This window comes from Lepidothrix coronata, unplaced genomic scaffold (assembly GCF_001604755.1).
Source record: "Lepidothrix coronata isolate B3197 unplaced genomic scaffold, Lepidothrix_coronata-1.0 Scaffold372, whole genome shotgun sequence".
In the NCBI taxonomy this organism is placed as follows: Eukaryota; Metazoa; Chordata; class Aves; order Passeriformes; family Pipridae; genus Lepidothrix; species Lepidothrix coronata.
The window spans coordinates 148,810-165,985 of NW_016690552.1; the positions used below are offsets into that span (position 1 = coordinate 148,810).

At 71.1% G+C, this 17,176-nt stretch overlaps 3 protein-coding genes across 3 annotated transcripts; 1 reads left to right on the forward strand and 2 right to left on the reverse strand.

The window, feature by feature from the left end:
• Positions 1-540: 540 nt before the first annotated feature.
• Positions 541-2,957, forward strand: LOC108509552 (interleukin-12 subunit beta-like). The gene is made up of 7 exons (XM_017839045.1): positions 541-627; positions 883-952; positions 1,477-1,698; positions 1,906-2,014; positions 2,097-2,278; positions 2,381-2,529; positions 2,817-2,957. The coding sequence occupies exons 1-7, from the start codon at positions 541-543 to the stop codon at positions 2,955-2,957; spliced, it is 960 nt and encodes a 319-aa protein (XP_017694534.1).
• Positions 2,958-3,870: 913 nt separating this feature from the next.
• Positions 3,871-5,409, reverse strand: LOC108509554 (alpha-internexin-like). Its single transcript, XM_017839047.1, has 3 exons — positions 4,972-5,409; positions 4,374-4,498; positions 3,871-4,309 (listed from the first exon to the last, which is right to left on the reverse strand). The coding sequence occupies exons 1-3, from the start codon at positions 5,407-5,409 to the stop codon at positions 4,258-4,260; spliced, it is 615 nt and encodes a 204-aa protein (XP_017694536.1). The 3' UTR covers positions 3,871-4,257.
• An 876-nt stretch (positions 5,410-6,285) lies between these two features.
• TLX2 (T-cell leukemia homeobox 2) lies at positions 6,286-9,988 on the reverse strand. Its single transcript, XM_017839048.1, has 4 exons — positions 9,607-9,988; positions 8,673-8,678; positions 6,887-7,124; positions 6,286-6,502 (listed from the first exon to the last, which is right to left on the reverse strand). The coding sequence occupies exons 1-4, from the start codon at positions 9,986-9,988 to the stop codon at positions 6,286-6,288; spliced, it is 843 nt and encodes a 280-aa protein (XP_017694537.1).
• Between the last annotated feature and the right edge of the window lie 7,188 nt (positions 9,989-17,176).

Consider the following 17,176-nt stretch of genomic DNA (forward strand, 5'->3'; position numbering starts at 1 on the left):
CATGAGCAGGCACAGTGCTCCCCTTCCCGGGGCCGGGGCTGCCCTGTGCCCTCACCCTGGGCTGGCAGTGGTTGCAATGACAAAGGAGGGTGGCTGGTGGCCACAGTGTCCTCTGTCCCTTCGACCCCATCCCTGTACAGCATCCCATGGGACATGCAGTGGCCCAAAGAGGGGAGGGAAGGGACAGGACAACCAGTGCCACAGCCCAGCCAGCAGGGCCCAGCCCCTCTCCAGACCTCAGGGGCCAGTGCTGATGGACCTCAGATGGTCCCACTGGACCGCTGATGGTCCCACCCCATGGCAGGGTGCTGTGGGGGCTCTGTGGGGCATGTGGTGACGTGCAGACCCTCGGGGTGGTGCAGGGGCTCAGGACCCCTCTGGGGGAGCTGGGACCACCCAGGACCCCGGCACTGTCCCTCGCCTGGCCGTTCCTGGGGTGACCCGTCCTCCAGCGGTCAGGGCAGGGCAGCAGGTGCTGGTGCCCCCTGCCTGGGAAGTACCAGCGGTGAGTCCTGGGGCCGGGTGGGTGGGGGGCTGAGCATGGCTCCCACACAGCCTCTCTCCACTTCTGAGAACTGTGATGCTGCTGTGGTTGCACCTTGGGGCACCCCCGTGGAGTCCAGCCCGGTATAAATCCACAGCCCCCGGCCCTACCGTGCCCACCGGAGCCACTGGAGCAGCAGGCGCAGAGGTAGGCACAGCACAGGAGGGTGGGGGGTCCTGGGGTGACTGGGGGATCTTGGGGGTGTCCTGCTCGGGGATGCTGCTCCCACGGCCGGGGACTCTGCCTTTGGTGGCCCTGCTGGCTCTGCCCCTCTCTCAGGGTACGTCCAGCCCCCCACCTGCCCTTCCCCTACCCTTCTCTTCCCCTTCCCCTCCCAGATGCTGGGGCTGGTGGGGCTGGTGCTGTGCCTCGTGCCCGTGGACACCCTGACTGCCTTCCCCCCAAAGTGTGAGTGCTGCTGCCCCCCGAGCACAGGGGAGGCCTTGGAGGGGGAACCTCCCAATGGGAGGGGGCTGCAGGGACCTCACATGGATTGGAGGGAGCAGGGGGTATACCCATCCTGCACCCCTCTGATAGGGGGTATACCCATCCTGCATCCCTCTGATAGGGGTCAGACAGCTCTGCTGAGGGGTTTGAGAGAGGGCATGAGGGTGATAGCGGGATGGCTGTGGGGTGAGGGAGAGGGGGGATGGATGTGAGGGGATGGATGGAGCAGGTGGGAATGGATTTGGGGTGCAGGAGCAGGGAGGTGGATATGGGGTGATGGGACAGGTGGGAATGGATTTGGGGTGCAGGAGCAGGGAGGTGGATATGGGGTGATGGGACAGGTGGGAATGGATTTGGGGTGCAGGAGCAGGGTGGGGACCGTGGGGCAGGATGGCTGAAGGGCACCCAGCCCCGTGCTGGTGTGAGGGACAAGCTGCCCCCAGCACAGCCCATCTCTGACCCCAGGCTCTGCCTCTCACCTCCAGTCCAGGTGGGGCAGCTGAACGAGGACGTGGTGGTGCAGTGTGACACGTTGGAGCCGCACATCAGCTGGACACTGAACGGAGAGCAGGAGCCCATGGCCGAACTGGAGGCTGAGGGCCGGAACCTCACCATCCTCGGCTTAGACCTGCCGGCCACAGGCAACTACAGCTGCTGGGCCGGCCCTGTCCTGCTGGACACCACCTACGTGGTGGTCAGCGGTGCCCGTAAGGAGGGACATGGCCGGGAGAGCCCGGGCAGGGGGGTGGTGGGGTGCAGGGATGGGGGGCAGGCTGGGAACCCAGAGCTGCTCCTGTGCTGTCCATGGGGCTGCACCGGGCAGGGCTTTGGGGCCGGGGGAGCCTCACCAGTGCTGTCCAGGGAGGGGGCATCGCTCCCGGCCCCACACCCCCTGACCCCCCTCGGCCCCTCAGGCGAGGAAGAGATCAACGTGTCCTGCCAGGCTGAGTCCTACCATGGCTCCTTCCACTGCTCCTGGCCTGGGCCCCCCTCTGTCGTCTTCCGCGCCCGCCTCACACACAGGTGGGTGTCCTGGGACCCCCCAACCCCCCCCAGCCCCTCGGCCGCCCAGCCCTCACACCTGCTCACGCCTCCCTCCCCTCAGCGATGGCTCCGAGGGTCCGTGGGTGCCAGTGGCCGGGGGCCACGGCCGGTTCAACGCCACTCTGGCCGACCCCTCGTTCTGCCCCTTCGGTGAGGAGCTGCGTCCGCTGTGGCTGCACCTGGAGGGGCTCTCGGATACCTCCTACCTCAGCCTCTCCAAGCACTTCTTCCTCCGCGACATTGGTGAGCTCAGGGCAGCAGCAGCCCGAGGGATGGGGACGCTCAAGGGGCACTGGGGGCTCTGAGGGGGGCTCAGCCCCCGTCCTGAGCCCCCCCTGCCCGCAGTGCGTCCCGACCCGCCCCAGGAGCTGACCCTGCGGTGGCAGGGGGAGCAGCTCCACCTGACCTGGGCACCCCCAGCCTCCTGGCAGCGCCCCACATCCTACTTTGTGCTGCTCTACCACCTGCAGTACGAGCTCCCCAATGGCACCCAGGTAACGGGGGACCCTGCCCAGCCGGACCCCACACGCGCCCACCCTGCCCCGTGTCCCCACCCTGCCCCGTCCTGGGCTCTTCCCTGTACCGGGGGGGGCATTGGGAACAGGGACTCTCTGCAGGTTCAGCCATGGCCCCCTCCCCACTCCGCTGCTTCTCCCCTTGAGGCAATGAATGGTCACCCCTGGCTGTCACCTCTACTCCCCCCAGCTCTGCCCCCCACTCCTCTGCAATGGCTTCCCCCTACCCGAGGATCTGCCCAGGCCATGACCTGCCCCCTTTGCAGGTTGAGCGGTTCGTGGAGGGCGTGGAGGAGACAGAGGTGCAGGTGGGCGCACGGCGGGTGCGCATCAGCTGCCGGGACCCCCACACCCCCCTGGCTTGGAGCCCCTGGAGCCCCTGGCAGGACCTCGACACACCACGATAACGCTGGCTCTGTGCACGCTGACCCCATGCACAGACATCTCCTTTCCCCAGCACCCTTTCCCTCCCCTCCACAAACCTCCAGGGGCTGGGGGGACCCCAATGGGACAGCCACAGTGGGACAGGCACCAGCACCCACCTTGCTCTCCCTTGTACTGCTCAGAAAAGGCTTTTTTTCCCTTGTTAAAAAGGAGTTTTTTTCCCCCTATTAAAGCACTGGGCTTGACTCTGTTACCACAAACCCTGGTCTGTGTCTGTGTGGGTAGGGGGGTGCTGGGCCCCCACAACTCCCCAGAGGGCTCCTGGCCTGTGCAGGGCTTGGCCCTGGCATCCTTCTGTATGACTGGAACAGGCTCCCTACGTGCGCCAGCCCAGCTCATGGACAGCCCAGCTGGAGGGTCCCCACAGCCCTGCCCAGCTACCCATAGGTGTCCTGGACCCCCCTAATCCTCACCGATCCCCCCTAATCCTCACCAACCCCCACAGAAGTGGGGCAGCATCCTCAGTCTCAGGGGCTGCACCCAGGGGGCAAGTCCTGAGGGGCAGCACCCCATTCCCACGTCCTGGGGAGCAGGATCCTGTCCTGACTCCAGGAGCTCCTAATACAGGACATGGTCACCCCGGGGGGGTCAGGGGTCACCCGACAGCAGTGGGGGGCTCAGCTCCCACTGGAGCTGTGGCTGGGCCCCCATGATGTGCCCCCCTGGTGTTCGGGAGGGTGCCCAGCCCGGGGCTGAAGGGCTGCACCAGGAGGGATGGAGCCCGGGCCCACCCCCTGAGCTCCTCCCTTGGAGCCCCCCCGGGCCTCTGCTCTGCCACAGACCCCCGGAGCGCAGAGGGTGCTCCTGGTCGGGGTCCTGCCCCCCCACCCCACCCCCCAACCCCAAGACGGGTCGGCTCCGGGTGATGCCACGGAGCTTTATTGAGGTGCTTCCCGCGGGTCTGGGCCGGGACCCCCACCCCAGAGAGGCTGGTGAGTGTGTGGCCCCACGGGCACTGCCCTCCCGGGGGTCCCAGGACAGGGGGCAGGCGGGGGCACAGGAGTCTGGGGGCCCGTGGCACGAGGGGGCAGAAGGACCGAGACTCTGCGAGTCCAGAGGGGTCCAGAGGGTCCGAGGGTACCACGGCCCGAGGTCGGGGGTCCTGGGGCACAGGAGTCGAGGGGCTGGGGTTCGGTGGAGGGACCGGGGTCCGGTCGCAGCGGGACGGGGGGTCTGGTGGTGGGGCTGAGGGTCCGGTCACGGTGCCGGGGGTCCGGTGGTCACGGCGGGTCCGGTGATGGGACCGGAGCTCCAGGGGTCCGATCATGGCGGGGCCAGACCGCCCAGGCGCAGCTCCTCGCTCTCCAGCATCTCCCTGGAAGAGAAGGGCCGGGCTGAGCCCCGCGCTCCCCGCGCCCCCCGCGCCTCCCCCCGCGTACCGGTACGCGGCGATCTCCGCCTCCAGCGCCATCCGCAGCCGCAGCAGCGCCGGGTACTCCCGCAGGCACCGGGCCATCTCCGCCTCCGCCGCCCCGATCTCCCGCTCCAGCTCCGCCACCCGCTCCTGAGCCGGGCCGTCAGCAGCGCCGAGACCGCGGGGCGACCCCCGGGACCCGCGGCCGAACACCCTCCTCACAGGGACCCCCAGACCGACCCCCGCCCCGCACGGACTCCCACCCCCGATCCGAACCCCGCCTAACACGGACTCCCGGGATCCCCGGCCCGGCCCCCGCCCCGCACGGATCTCGGGATCCTCAGCCCCGCACCGACACCCACCCACACGGACACCCCAGCCCCCGCCCCACCCAAACACCCCCATGCCATCCCTCGTCCCCTCCCGCTGCCTCCCCGGCCCCTCAGCTCCATCGGGACCCCCCGACCCCGCCCCTCCCCATCCTCCCCCTTCACCCCATCCCTCCAGGCATCCAGCCCCGGCACCACCCCTCCCCCCCCAAAACATCCACCCCCTCCTCGCATCCCAGCCCCCCGTTCCCTCCCAGCCCCCCAGGCACTCCCCGACGCCCTCCCATCCCGCACCTGGTACTTGGCCAGCTCCCCGCTCCGCCGGTCCCGCAGCCCCTCCAGCTGCCGGTGTAACGCACCCACCGCCCCCCGCAGCGCCTCCACCTCGGCGGCTCGGGCTCGCAGCAGCCTCCGGTAACCGGCAGCCTCAGCACGGGCACGGAGAACCGCCTCGCCGCCGCCGCCCCACCGGCACCGGGGCCGGCCCTCAGCCGCGCTCATCCCGGTGGTGATGCTGTTCCACTCCCCCCCCGCGTCACGGAACAGCAGCCAATCCCGCCGGCACCGGCTGTCCGACTCCTCCCGGCAGCAGCGGAGGTGGGGGGCCAGCAGCAGCCTGCCCCCAAAAGTGGGGCGAGGGGCCGCAGGGTCGTGGATAGCAGTCGGGTGGGGGGCAAGGTCAAGTTCGGGGTCAAGGTCATCGTTGTTCTCCCCCTTCCTCCCCACCATCATCACCGATCGAGGCCAGAGTGGGGCTGGAAGGTCTTGGGAGGGGAAAACCTCCACTTAGGGAGTCACTGGGGAGGGGGCACAGAGGTTTGCCAAAGGAGGGGGGGTTCAGCCCCTCTGCCCCCCCACGAGTGTGCTGTGGGTCATGAAGGCTCAGTCTGTGGGAGGTGATGGGGGTACCAGGGGGAGTCAGGGGCTGGTACAATCCATCGGCATAGGGAGCACCCCGAGTCCGTGATGGGGGGCCATGGGGGCATGTCCGGGCCCAGGGAGCCGACAGATTGGTGGGTGCAGGGCCAGGGGCCCAGTCCATCAGTCTGTCCCACCACTGGGGAGGAGCCAGAGTGGCCAAGTTCTTCATTCAGCATGGTGGGTACAGCTGGAAGCCGGAGGTGGCAAACTCCAGGGATAAGGCAAGTGGTGTGGTGGGTGCAGACCCCACTGGGGGGGCAGGTCCCAGCACCAGGAACGCGATGTCCACACTGTGCCCTGCTCCAGGTGGGCTGGGGACTGTGGCTGCCCCAGCCTGACTCATGGAGCCGCTGGTGGGTTGGCAGCAGGTCCTGAGCAGGGACCCCCAAGGAGCTGCCCTGGCACAGGGACCCTGGGGGGGGGCTGCAGAGCCCTGCAGGGTGTAGGGGCCTGTTTGTGGGCTCCCAGGGGTCCGAGCAGGGGGCTGCCCACAGCGGTGCTCCAGGTGGGATCTGGTAAAGCTTTGAGTCCAATTGCAGGGGCAATTGCAGCCAGGGGGCCCAAGGGGGCTGTCAGCGGCAGGGAGGGGGCTGCCCGTGGGAGGCCCCCAGGAAGCTGCAGTCCCCTCCCTGCTGCAGGCTGGGCTCCCACTGCCACCTCCCGGCACATCGGCGACACCCGGGGCCCTCACACCACAGAGGCCACCCCCGAGACCGACGTCACCTTGTTGTCCTCGGCCCAGGGCTGGAGGTTCTGCAGGGCATAGAGCGAGGAGTTGTGCATGCAGAGCGGGTCCTGCGGCAGGGGCTGCGCCAGGCTCTTCTGGAAAGCCTCCTGCTGCAGGTGCAGCATCAGCCGGTTGGCCTGTTGCCGCTCCGCCTCGCGCTCCTCCGCCGTCTGACGCCTGCGGAGACCCACCGATGGTACCCGCAGCTGGCACTGCCAGCGCTGCCCCGCAGCCCTGTCCCTTGTCCCTCAGCACCACCATGTGTCAGTGTGGCACTGCCCCGCAGCCCTGTCCCTCGTCCCTCATCCCTCAGCACCACCTTGTGCCGGTGTGGCACATCCCGTGACACCATCAGACCTCATCCAGCTGGGCACAGGGGATGCCACGGTGATGGGCGTCCCATCCCTCCCCAGTCCAGCCTCTCCCAGGATGGGGGGGCTTGGCCATAGAGGGGGGCAGCTGCTGGAAGGATGCAGGGGAAGGGCTGCCAGAGGGACATGGGGTTGGGCTGCTGGAGGGATGTGGGGGTCGTGGCAGCTGCCCTGAGGCCATCCCTGTTACCTCCACTTGGTGCGGCGGTTCTGGAACCAAGTCTTGACCTGGGCATCCGTCATCTTGAGGGCCTTGGCCAGGGTGGCACGCTCGGCCGAGGCCAGGTACTTCTGCCGGTGGAAGCGCTTCTCCAGCTCGCAGATCTGCACCCGGGAGAAGGACGTCCGTGGCTTCTTGCGCTTGGGCGGTGTCCGGTTCTGGTACGGGTGCCCGATGCGTCGCGTGGCCGTGAAGGGTGACAGTGCGGCTGTGGGGAAAGTGGGATGATGGGGGCTCTGGGGGAGCTCCAGCAGAGCAGGGCAGAGCAGGAGCCCGGGGGGATGCTGGGGAGCTCGGGGCCATGGGGACAGGGAGCTCGGGGGGGAACCATGGTGATGAGGAGCTCTGGGGGGGCCATGGGATAGGGAGCTCCAAGAGGCCACCAGTGCTGCTGGGGAGAGGAGGAGAGGGGGACACCCTGAGTCATCCCTACCTGCTCCCCCAGCCCAGGGACCCAGGGGCAGCTCAAGAGGTGGTTCAAGGGAGGACCCTTTTCCACCGCACAGCCACAGCATGATCGCTCCCCAGCCCAGTGGTGGGCACCAGGACGGGGCAGATGGGCTGCTCCGGTCGCAGGGCCGATGCAGGACAGTCAGGCTCCGGCTGCACAAACCCACCCTCCCCACGCACCGAGCCCTGCTGCGAGGAGCCTTCGTGACACTGCAGGGTCTGCCCAGCCCTCCCGGGCAGGGGGTGGGACCCCAGCATGTGTCAGGAGGCAGACGGTGTCTCCCTCCATGTCCCGGCATCTGCCTCCATGTGCCAGCAGTGCCCGGGCTGACCAACGGCAGCTGCCGAAGTGCCAGGGGCCGGGGAAGGGGTTGTCCCTTCCCAGAGGAGGTGTGAGCCAGCCCTGACTAGGCCAGTGTGTCGCATTCCCGAATCGAGCTGGAGCCACAGCTTCATGGCAGCGAAGTGGCGCGGGGAAGGTGAGGGTTTGGCAGGGTCAGCACCCAACACCCACTGCGCTCCTGCTCCAGTAGCAGCCATGGCCAAACCATGGCCCCATGGCCCTGTGGCACCACAGCCTTATGGCACCTTGTGACAACATGGCCATCGCCAGGGCCAGCATGGGCAGGGCTGCACATGGCCCGGACCAAGGGTGACCATGGGCCCTGGGCCCCCCTGGCACAGGGACACGGGGCACGGCCCACAGCACCCCGGGGACCTCCTGACAGACCCTCCCTCCCACCCGCGCCCAGGAGGCCGCCTGCCCGCCGGCGGGGGCGGACACGGTTGACGCAGGTGGAGCCGCGCAGTCGGGGGGACGGAGGCCCCCGCGCCCCCTCCCCGCGCAGGGCGGCCCCTCGCCGGGACCAGATGCCGCCCGCCCGCAGCCCACCCCAAGGCCAGCGCTGAGTGATGGCTGCGGCTGAGAGACCCCGTACTGGGAGGGGCCGCCCCGTCCACCCTCCGCTGGCGCCAGGCAGGAGACAAGGACGTCACCCACCACCCCTGCACGGGGACGGTGCTTGCTTCGTCACCGCCGCGATGGCGGGGCGGGCCGGGAGGCGAACACGGCTCTGCTGGTACCGGGTGGGACCCCCACAGTCCCCAGCCTCCCATCCCACACTGCCCCATCACCCCGTGGCTGGTGCTCGGCCCCAGCCCCACACGGCCCCCGGCCTCGTCCCCACACGCGGCCGCGCCGCAGACGTGGCAGCGCCGCCATCTTGGGCGGGAGCCGAGCCGAGCCAGGCTGGGGGTCTGTGGCACCCACACACAGCCCCGGTGCCCGGGACCCCGACCTGAGCACCTGCTCCTGCTCCTCGGGGGTGCAGCAACCAGTATCCCTGCCCCAGCACTGGTGCTCAGCCCTCAGCACGGCGCTCAGCCGCCGGCCCCACCGGGACCCCTCACCGCCTCCCTGACACCTGTGTCACTGCCCGCTCACCCCGGCCCCAGCACAGGCCCACCCTGGCCTCTCCCACAGCACCGGCACCCTGTGTTCTGCACCAATTCTTGCATGTGCTGGTCTGGGGGTCCCATCCCCACACATCCCACAGACAGACACCCCCATCACCCCCATTCCCCGGGGCTCACGGGTCTGGGGCACCCGCTCCGTACACAGACAGGCTTTGTCCTCTGGTCCCATGGCAGGTCCCCCCACTCCACACCCTGTCCCCACGAAGACCCCTCATCACATCCCACTCCCCACAGAGCCCCCACCCCGCTCCGCGCACCAAGAGAGCTCCCACCCCGCACCCTGCAGAGCCCCCACCCCGCACCCTGCAGAGCCCCCACCCCGCACCCTGCAGAGCCCCCACCCCACCTCCCGGCTGCCGCAGCCCCCGGCAGCCTCCCCATTACGATGGGACAGGGTCAGCACGCGGCGACCCCGGGACCGGGGAAGGGACCGGACACAGAGCACAGCCCGAGGCCGGAGCCCGGTGGGACCCCTCAGGCGCCGCCCGGAGCCGCCGGACCCTGCTCGGTGCCGCGGTGGAGCCGCCGGTGGCCGCGCCAGCCCCCAGCCGCTCCCGCGGGCCCCGACGGCGGCGGGCAAGGACCGGGCGCGGCGGGAACCGGCGGAGCTCACGGTCCCCGCCGTGCCTGGCCGGTCTCCGCGCCCGCACCGACCCGCACCGCACCCGCCGCGCAGCACCGCCCCGACGGAGCCCCCGGAGCCGCCGCTGTCGCGTGAGCCCCGGAGCCGTCAAAAGCCGCCGGCAGCAGTCCCGCCCGCTCACCTGAGAGCCGGTCCTTGGCGATGCGGCGCGTAGTCTCCATCCAGGGGAAGGTGAGCCCCGGCAGCGCGGGCCCCGGCGGCGGCGCGGCGGGAGCGGCGGGCGGCGGAGCGGGCGCGGGCCGGTGCGCCGGGACGCGGATGACCCCGGCGGGCGGCGCGGCGGGCGCGGGGGTCACGTTCACGCTCACGTTCATGCTCATGTTGAGGTTGTAGGAACCGAGCGGACCGGCGGGGCCGTACCCGCCGCCGTACAGCCCGTAGTCGTGCTCCGCGGCCGCCCGGTGCGGCCCCGCGGGCTCGGGGCCGCCCAGGATCTGGTCGATGCCGAAGCTGATGGGCTCGTGGGGCGCGGGGGGACCCGGGCCGCTGCCCTCCCGCTCCATCGCGGCCGCGCTCAGAGCCGGCGGGGCGCGGGCATGGCCGGGGGGCGGCGGGGGGCGGCGGCGGGGACGGTGGCGGGGTGTCCGGTGCGGTGCAGGACGCGGTGCAGGGTACGGGTGCGGGGCAGCTGCCGGGGGCGGGGGCGGGGCGGGTGCCCGCTGCGGGATGGGTGCCGGGTGCGGGTGCAGGCTCGGGGCAGGGTGCGGGGCATGGCTCGCGGCCGCTGGCGGCCTCGGGGCGGGAGCGCGGGTGGGCTGCGGGCCCCGGCGGGACGCGCTTTTCTGCCCCTCTCCATCCGGACCGGCCGAACTCCCACCGCCCGCGCCCTGATTGGCGGCCGCGCCCCGTGATTGACAGCCCGGGGCCCCGCCCCCGAGCTCCCCCCCGCCGCTGCCGCCGCCCCGGGCCCCCGCCGCCGCTCCGGACCGAGCGGATGGTCCCGTCGGGTCCCGAGCGCCCGCGCCCCGCCCGGCCCCGGGACTCCCCCCGCTCCCCGACGTGCCCCGTACCCGTTCGTCCCGCCGAGGCGGCCGCCGGACCCTCCCCGGTCCACCGGAGCCGCCGCCGCCGCACCGGGCAGCAGAGCGGCGCTTCTCCGCGCTCCCGCTCCACCCGCAGCCCCGTCGGGTCTTCCAACCGGTCCCACCCCGCCCTGCCGGAGCGCACGGAGCGGCCCCGGGCCCGGCGCCGTTGTCCCGACCCGGAGCGCACGGAGCGGCCCCGGGCCCGGCGCCGTTGTCCCGACCCGGAGCGCACGGAGCGGCCCCGGGCCCGGCGCCGTTGTCCCGACCCGGAGCGCACGGAGCGGCCCCGGGCCCGGCGCCGTTGTCCCGACCCGGAGCGCACGGAGAGGCCCCGCGCCCGCCGCTCTCGGGGCACGCAGGCTCCGCACCGAGCCCGGTCCCGCCGAGCCCGCCCAGAGCGGAGCAAACGGATCTGGCGGCCCCGGAGCCGCCGCGCCCGGTACGGGGACCTGGGGTTTGCCCCGACCCACCATTCCCACGACACGGACCCATCCCGAGGACACGGATTCTAGTCCCCTCGAGCTGCTGATGACAGTTGCAGGAACCCCGGGGCACCGACCCCGCGCCCACTTGCAGTTCCTGGGCCATGCGGACTCGCTGTTCGGGGGGGGTGGACCCCGAGGTCCTCCCGCTGCCGGGACCCCCCAGCCCCGCCGTTGCCAGTGATGGACCCCGGTCCCCCGCCCTGCCTTTCCCGGTCACGGAGGCCAAGTCGGCCCCGCCGACGGGAGGTAACGGCAGCGGAGAGCGACGCGGGCTGGGCCGGGTCCTCCGGCGACTATCGCGACAGAGGCGCGGCGGCCCCGCGGGTGGGTCCCAGCGGTTCCCAGGCGGGTCATAGCCCCGGGTCAGGATCTGGCTCGGGGGAGGGGGGCCGCCCGGGCACCCTGGCGCCACCGGTCTGGGGCAAATGACATTACAGGGGGCCTGCGCCTGTAAATCACGGCGGCACCGGGGGCTGCAGCTGCCGCACCGGGAGCACCGCACGCCCCAGGGACACCCCGCATCCCAGGGGCACCAGGCACGCCCAGGGGCACCGGGGACACTGCACACCCCGAGGGCACCCCCATCCCAGGGGCATCGGGCAGGCCCGGGTTACCGGGTGGTCTCAGACCCACCGCAGTGTCCCTGCACCCGCAGCTCCGCCGGGGCTGCACGGGCTCACGCTGGTGCCACCCCGGCCCCACTGTGGCACCAGGCAAGGCCGAGCTGCCCTTTGCCATACCGGGGTCACCGGGGGAGCCCCGTGCCGCGGGTGTGAGTCCCTGTGCACCCAGAAAGGGAAGGGGGACGCAGCACAGGGACCCTGCCCTGTCGGGGCTATGGCTTCCCAGTGTTCCTGGCTCACAGCCTGGCAGGTGCTGGGACAAACACCCAGTGCTCCTGTTGTGGGTTTTCCACCAGGAGAGAGCCCCCAGCAAAGGGGCTCGCTGTGACCCAGTGGGGTGCAGCCGGTGGTGGCGGCAGTGGCGGTGACAGCGGTGACAGTGACAGCGCGGCAGTGACAGCGGCGGCGGGAGGAAATGGCCGGTGCCGGAGGAGGAGGCGGCAGCAGGTTAATTGAACCCGGAGCAGGAGGCAGATGTTGCCATGCCCAGGGGCTGAAATCTGCCAGGCTGGGAGATGGATTGGGGGGCTGTGACGGGGCCGGGGGCGACGCGGGCTCACCCGGCGCCTGCCTGCACCGGGACCCGCCCCACGCCCACGGGGGTCTGCAGGCGGCACTCCCGGCCCGAGCAGCCCCCCTGCCTAGCACCTTCCAGCAGCAAGGCCAGGGCTGTCCCAGCAGGGTGCAGGGAAGGGCTGAGGGTGCTCAGAGAGTCGTGAGCCCCCTCCCACCCCAGCTGTGGGTGCAGGGTGCCCCTCAGTGTGACCGCTTCGTGCCGCTGGCCCTGTCCACTCAGAGACCCACGGACCACCGGAATGGAGGCCGTGTCCCTGTGCCTGTCTGGGGGTCCCCAGAGCCACTGTGAGGCCAGGCAGGGTCCCTGCCCCTGGAACCCCCCACTGTGCCAGTACAAACCCTTCCTCATTCCTTGGCCACAGCAGAGACCCCTACATCCTTGGTGTGTGCCTCCTCCCACCCCAGGGGGCTGGACTGGTGGTCCTCATTGGGCTCAGGGGACGCGTCCCCATGTCAGGCAGGAACATGACCTGGCACCCGGGTGGCAGGGATGGCTGTAAGGGACGCAGTGGAAAAAGGGGCGCTTGCCCAATTCCAGGAGAGAATCAACCTTCGGCCACTGTGGCACCAGGTCCTGCCACCGCCAGACCTGCACCAGCAGCCCCTCACCTCGGGCCCCCCCGGCCACCCCGACCCTTGGCACAGCCGAGCTGGGAGCAGGGGGGTCACACAGGGGGTCTGGCCCCCGCTCGCCCCCCAAAGGGGCTCCTGCCAGGAACGGCCAGGGCCCTTCGCCCTGTCCCCCATCACGACCCTGGAGCTGCCGGTGCAGTTGTGCAGCTTCGTGGTGACACGTCCCCGGTGCCGCCGTGCCGGTGGCCCCATCCCCGACAGCGATGCTGTGGGCGCTGCTGCCGGAGCAGGGGGCGCTGGGACAGGTCCCTGCCTGCCCCCGGTGCCGCCGGCGGTCACCCCGGTGCCCCGGCCATCGCGGCGATGGCGTGGCGGGGACCTGGCAGGGCCCCACGTTCCCACCGGCCAGAGGCTGCCGAGCGCCCGCTCCCGCCCGCCCCCCCCCCGTAATCTCATTACCGCTGGACGTCCCCTTCTTCCTCCCGCTTCCCCCCAAACCCGCTGGCAAACTGGAGGGACAGTCAGCTCCTCTCTGGCTGCTGGGTTAATTCTGGGCTAATTAGATGAACCAGCCCAGATTGGATTACTTTAGCCTGCATTTGGTCCTCCAGTCCTTGGCTTGCGGCTCCCGGGGGAGCTGCTGGCGCCTCCTGCCTCAATCAGACACTTCTTAACCGCATGAAACACTCCCGGTGCCCCCCGCCGCCCGCCCGCCGCGGGCGCCGGCACCCGGACAGGGTGCGCGGGGTAAGGCGGCAGCAGCCGGTGGGCGCGGTGCCCACCCCGACCCAGCCGACCCGGCAGGAGGGCTTAGGTGGGGATGGATGGGGCCAGAATAGGGCTGGGGTGCATTCGGGATGGGGTCAGGAGGGGATCGGGATGGGGTTGGTATAGGGCGAGGATGAGGCCAGGACGGGATCCATGTGGCCACTGGGGCTCCCGGGGCCCCGGTGGCCGAGTCGCCCGGCCGGACGTCACGGTGGCCCTCGGCGTCTGCGCGGTGTCCTCGGGGAGGAGCCGGTGCCACATGGATGCGGGGGCGGCTGCACGGTGACGCCAACCCCCGGCTGTGGGGGGCTGCTCCCCCCGGGTACCCCCAGGCTGCAGCCCCTGGGGTGGGGGACAGCAGGGTCGAGGGGCCGGGCAGCCCCCGCCCCAGTGGCTACCGGGGGCCCTGACTGGGGACGCAGCTGGGAGCAGGGTCAGAGGAGCTGGGGGGGCATAGCCTGGGCTGGAGGGGCTGCAGAGCTGCTGTGGTTGCACGTCTCTGTCTGGGGGGTGTCCCAGTGAGCCCTGCCGGTCGGGAGCACCTGCCATGGCCAGCTCCAATGCCAGCGGGGCAGCAGCTGAGCCCCCAGGCCTTCAGTGGAGTGAGGACAGTGGGGGGGGGATAGAGCAGGGGGCAGGAGGGGGTACTGCAGGAGTGGGGGGCACACCTTGAGCTGCAGGACAGGCAGCTCCAGTCCCCCGATCAGTAGGGCCAGTGCCTCGGAGCCATGGGTAGGCACACCGGGACCCTCTCCCATGCTGGGTGCTCCTTAGGGTGCTTGTGTACCCCCATCCCTACCTCCCCAGGGCCCAACAGCAGCTGGGGGCTGCTGGGGGGTCCTGCCTGGCCAAGGGCTGCGGTGACAGTGCTGCCCATCCTAGTGGGCTGGGTGGCCATCAGGGGCTGCCATGTGCCAGTGTCCAGTGGCCACTGACAGCCGTGTGCCGGTGGCTGGTGGCCGCTGACAGCCACGTCGCTCAGGGCCTCGTTATCGAAGGTTAATTGGATTCTGTAGATGCACTCGGTGCATTAGGCAGGAGCTCAGTCCATGAGAGCCCAGCCCCCGCCACCACAATGAGGACCCCTGCCCGCCTCACAGGGACTGCTGGGAGACCCCTGCCCACCCTATGGGGACTCCTGTCCATCCTGGAAGACCCCTGCCTGCCTTGATAGGGTCCTCTGCCCACTCCCTACCAGCACTGCTGGGGACCCTTGCCCATCCCACCTGCCCTGAGGTTCCCCCGCCTTCCCTGAGGAATCCCTGCCCACCTTACAGGAATCCCTGACCACCCTGGTGGACCCATGCCCACCCTGTCACAGCCCCCTGCCTGCCTTGCCATGGTTACACCATCCTCAGAGTGCCCATGGGGCCATGACCCAGCATGTGGGGCCAGTGTGGGGCTGGGACAGTGGCTCCAGCCATGGGGACGCCAGGACGGGATCTCAGCTCCAGCCGCGGTACAGTGGGACCGACCAGGGTGGCCTAACACTGCTGGCCCGCACCACTGTGGTGATGAGTGAGTCTGGCCTCAGCCCAGCCCCAGCCCTGCTCCCACTGCGGTCACGAACACGTCCGGCCTCGGCCCAGCCTCGCTCAGCCCCAGCGAGGGGTCTGGCCAGGAAAGCCCCCGGCAGCACTTCCCAGAAGGAGCCGCCCCGGCCCTGCCGCGGAAATGGAGCTGAATATCTGAGTAGGACTAAGCTAAAAGCCTCAGCCCCACAGCCCCACGCGGCCCCGGCGGCTCCCGCCATCAATTATTAACGGGGAGATGGATCCGCGGCCCTGCGCGTGCCCGGCTGGCGGGGGCGGCTCCGGGAGCACCCGCTGCCGGGACCCCGGTCCGGGGCGGGCACTGCGCCCCCAGCCCCGTGGGGCCCCTGCAGAGCCACTCACGGAGCCCACTCCTTGCCTGGCGGGGGCTCCCCGTGCCGTGCCATTGCCCGGTGCCGGTGCCATTGCCCGGTGCCGTGCCGGTGCCCGGTGCCGTGCCGGTGCCCAGTGCTGTGCCAGTGCTCATCACGGCAGCGGCAGAGAACGATGCTGCCCCGGCGCGGGACCGCGCTGGCCCCGCTGTGACCCCCGCAGCCCACCGCCCCTCCCCGGATGGCTCCTGGCAGGTACAGATGGGGCCGGACCATCCCCAGGCGGGGGTCACCGGCCCCCGCCGCACTCTCGCCTCCCCGGAGGGGCGGGCACGGGGTGGGCGGGCGGCGGAGGCCGCGGTCCGCCCGGGGCGGGGGCTGGTCCTGCGCCTCTGCCCGCCGGCGCCCCGGCACCGGGAGGGGCTCGTGCTGCTGCCGGTGGGGTGCCGGGGCCCGGCCACACACGGTGCGCGGCCCGGGACGGGGGGCTGGCACCGGGGGGACACCGGGGCTCGGCCGGTGCCGCACGGGGCCAAGGCTGAGCCGCTCCGATCAGTCGGAGGGGGCCGAGCCAGTTCGGCCGGTGGAACTGGACTGGGCACACTGGGCGAGCTGAGGTGATGGCAGCACGTGCTCTGACCGGGACCGGGATCTGGACTGCGACCGAGACCGGGATCGGGGCCAGGGCCGGGAGCAGGAGCCCCCGGACCCGCGCTATCCCTGGCCGTGGCAGCCCGCGCAGAGCTGGTGACGGTGTCGGAGCAGGGCTGGCAGTGCGGCTCCGTGCCAGGAGCTCTGTGCCGGGGTGATGGGTGCCAGCCCGAGCCTGGGGGTCCCGCCGTGGCCCCCTGCCCGTTCCCACTCCATGGTAAGCAGCAGCCTCCTCCCCGCCGCTCGGGCTTTGGTCCCGGGAGGGTGCCCAGTCCGTGAGGAGCCGTGGGGAGCTGTGGGGGGCACTGAGGGGCCGTGAGGGACCGTGGCGGCGCTTTCGCCTCAGCTCGGCTCCGCATTAGCGCGGCCGCTGCTTCCCCTGAGCCAACCCCCTGTTAGCACGGCTCCGACTGCGCCGGAGGGTCCAGCGCACCGGCACCCCGGGTCGGACAGCGTCATCCACAACCCCGTCAGCACCCAACACCTGCCACCCCAAACGTCAGCACCTAGGCACCCCGACACCCCAGCGCGCCAGCACCTCGATACCCCAGCAACACCCCAGCACCCCGAACAGCCAGTGCCATCCCCAACCCTGCCTGAACCCCGGCACTCCGAGCTGCCAGCACCAGAGTACTCCAACTCTGCCAGCACCCGGCATCCCAAACTGCCAGTGCCAGCACCCCGGCACCCCAGCCTGCGCCCCTGGACCCCGCAGCCCAGTGCTGCTCCCGCCCCGCTCCGCCCCGTGTCCCCCCGCTGTCCCCATCCCGCTCCCCGCGGCGCTCTGCTGCCCCCTGCCGGCACCACGCGCACGCAGCGCCCTCTCTGATTGGCGGCGGCTGCTGCCTGTCAAGAGAGCGCCCCCTCGCTATTGGCCATCGCTACTAAGAACACCCTCCCCCAGGGCACGGCGGGTCCGGCGGCGGCGTCTCCCGGCGGGTCCCCCCGTCACGGACAAGTCTGAGTGGTCCCGGGATCCCGGGGGTCTCTCCGCGGACCGTGGTTAGGGGTCACTACCGGGGCGAGCCCACACTACCCGCCACTCTACGCGACGCGCGGAGCGCGCCGGGAGTTGTAGTCCCGTCGCTCGCCGCGGCCCCGCCCCGAACCCGGAAGTGCGCGGGGC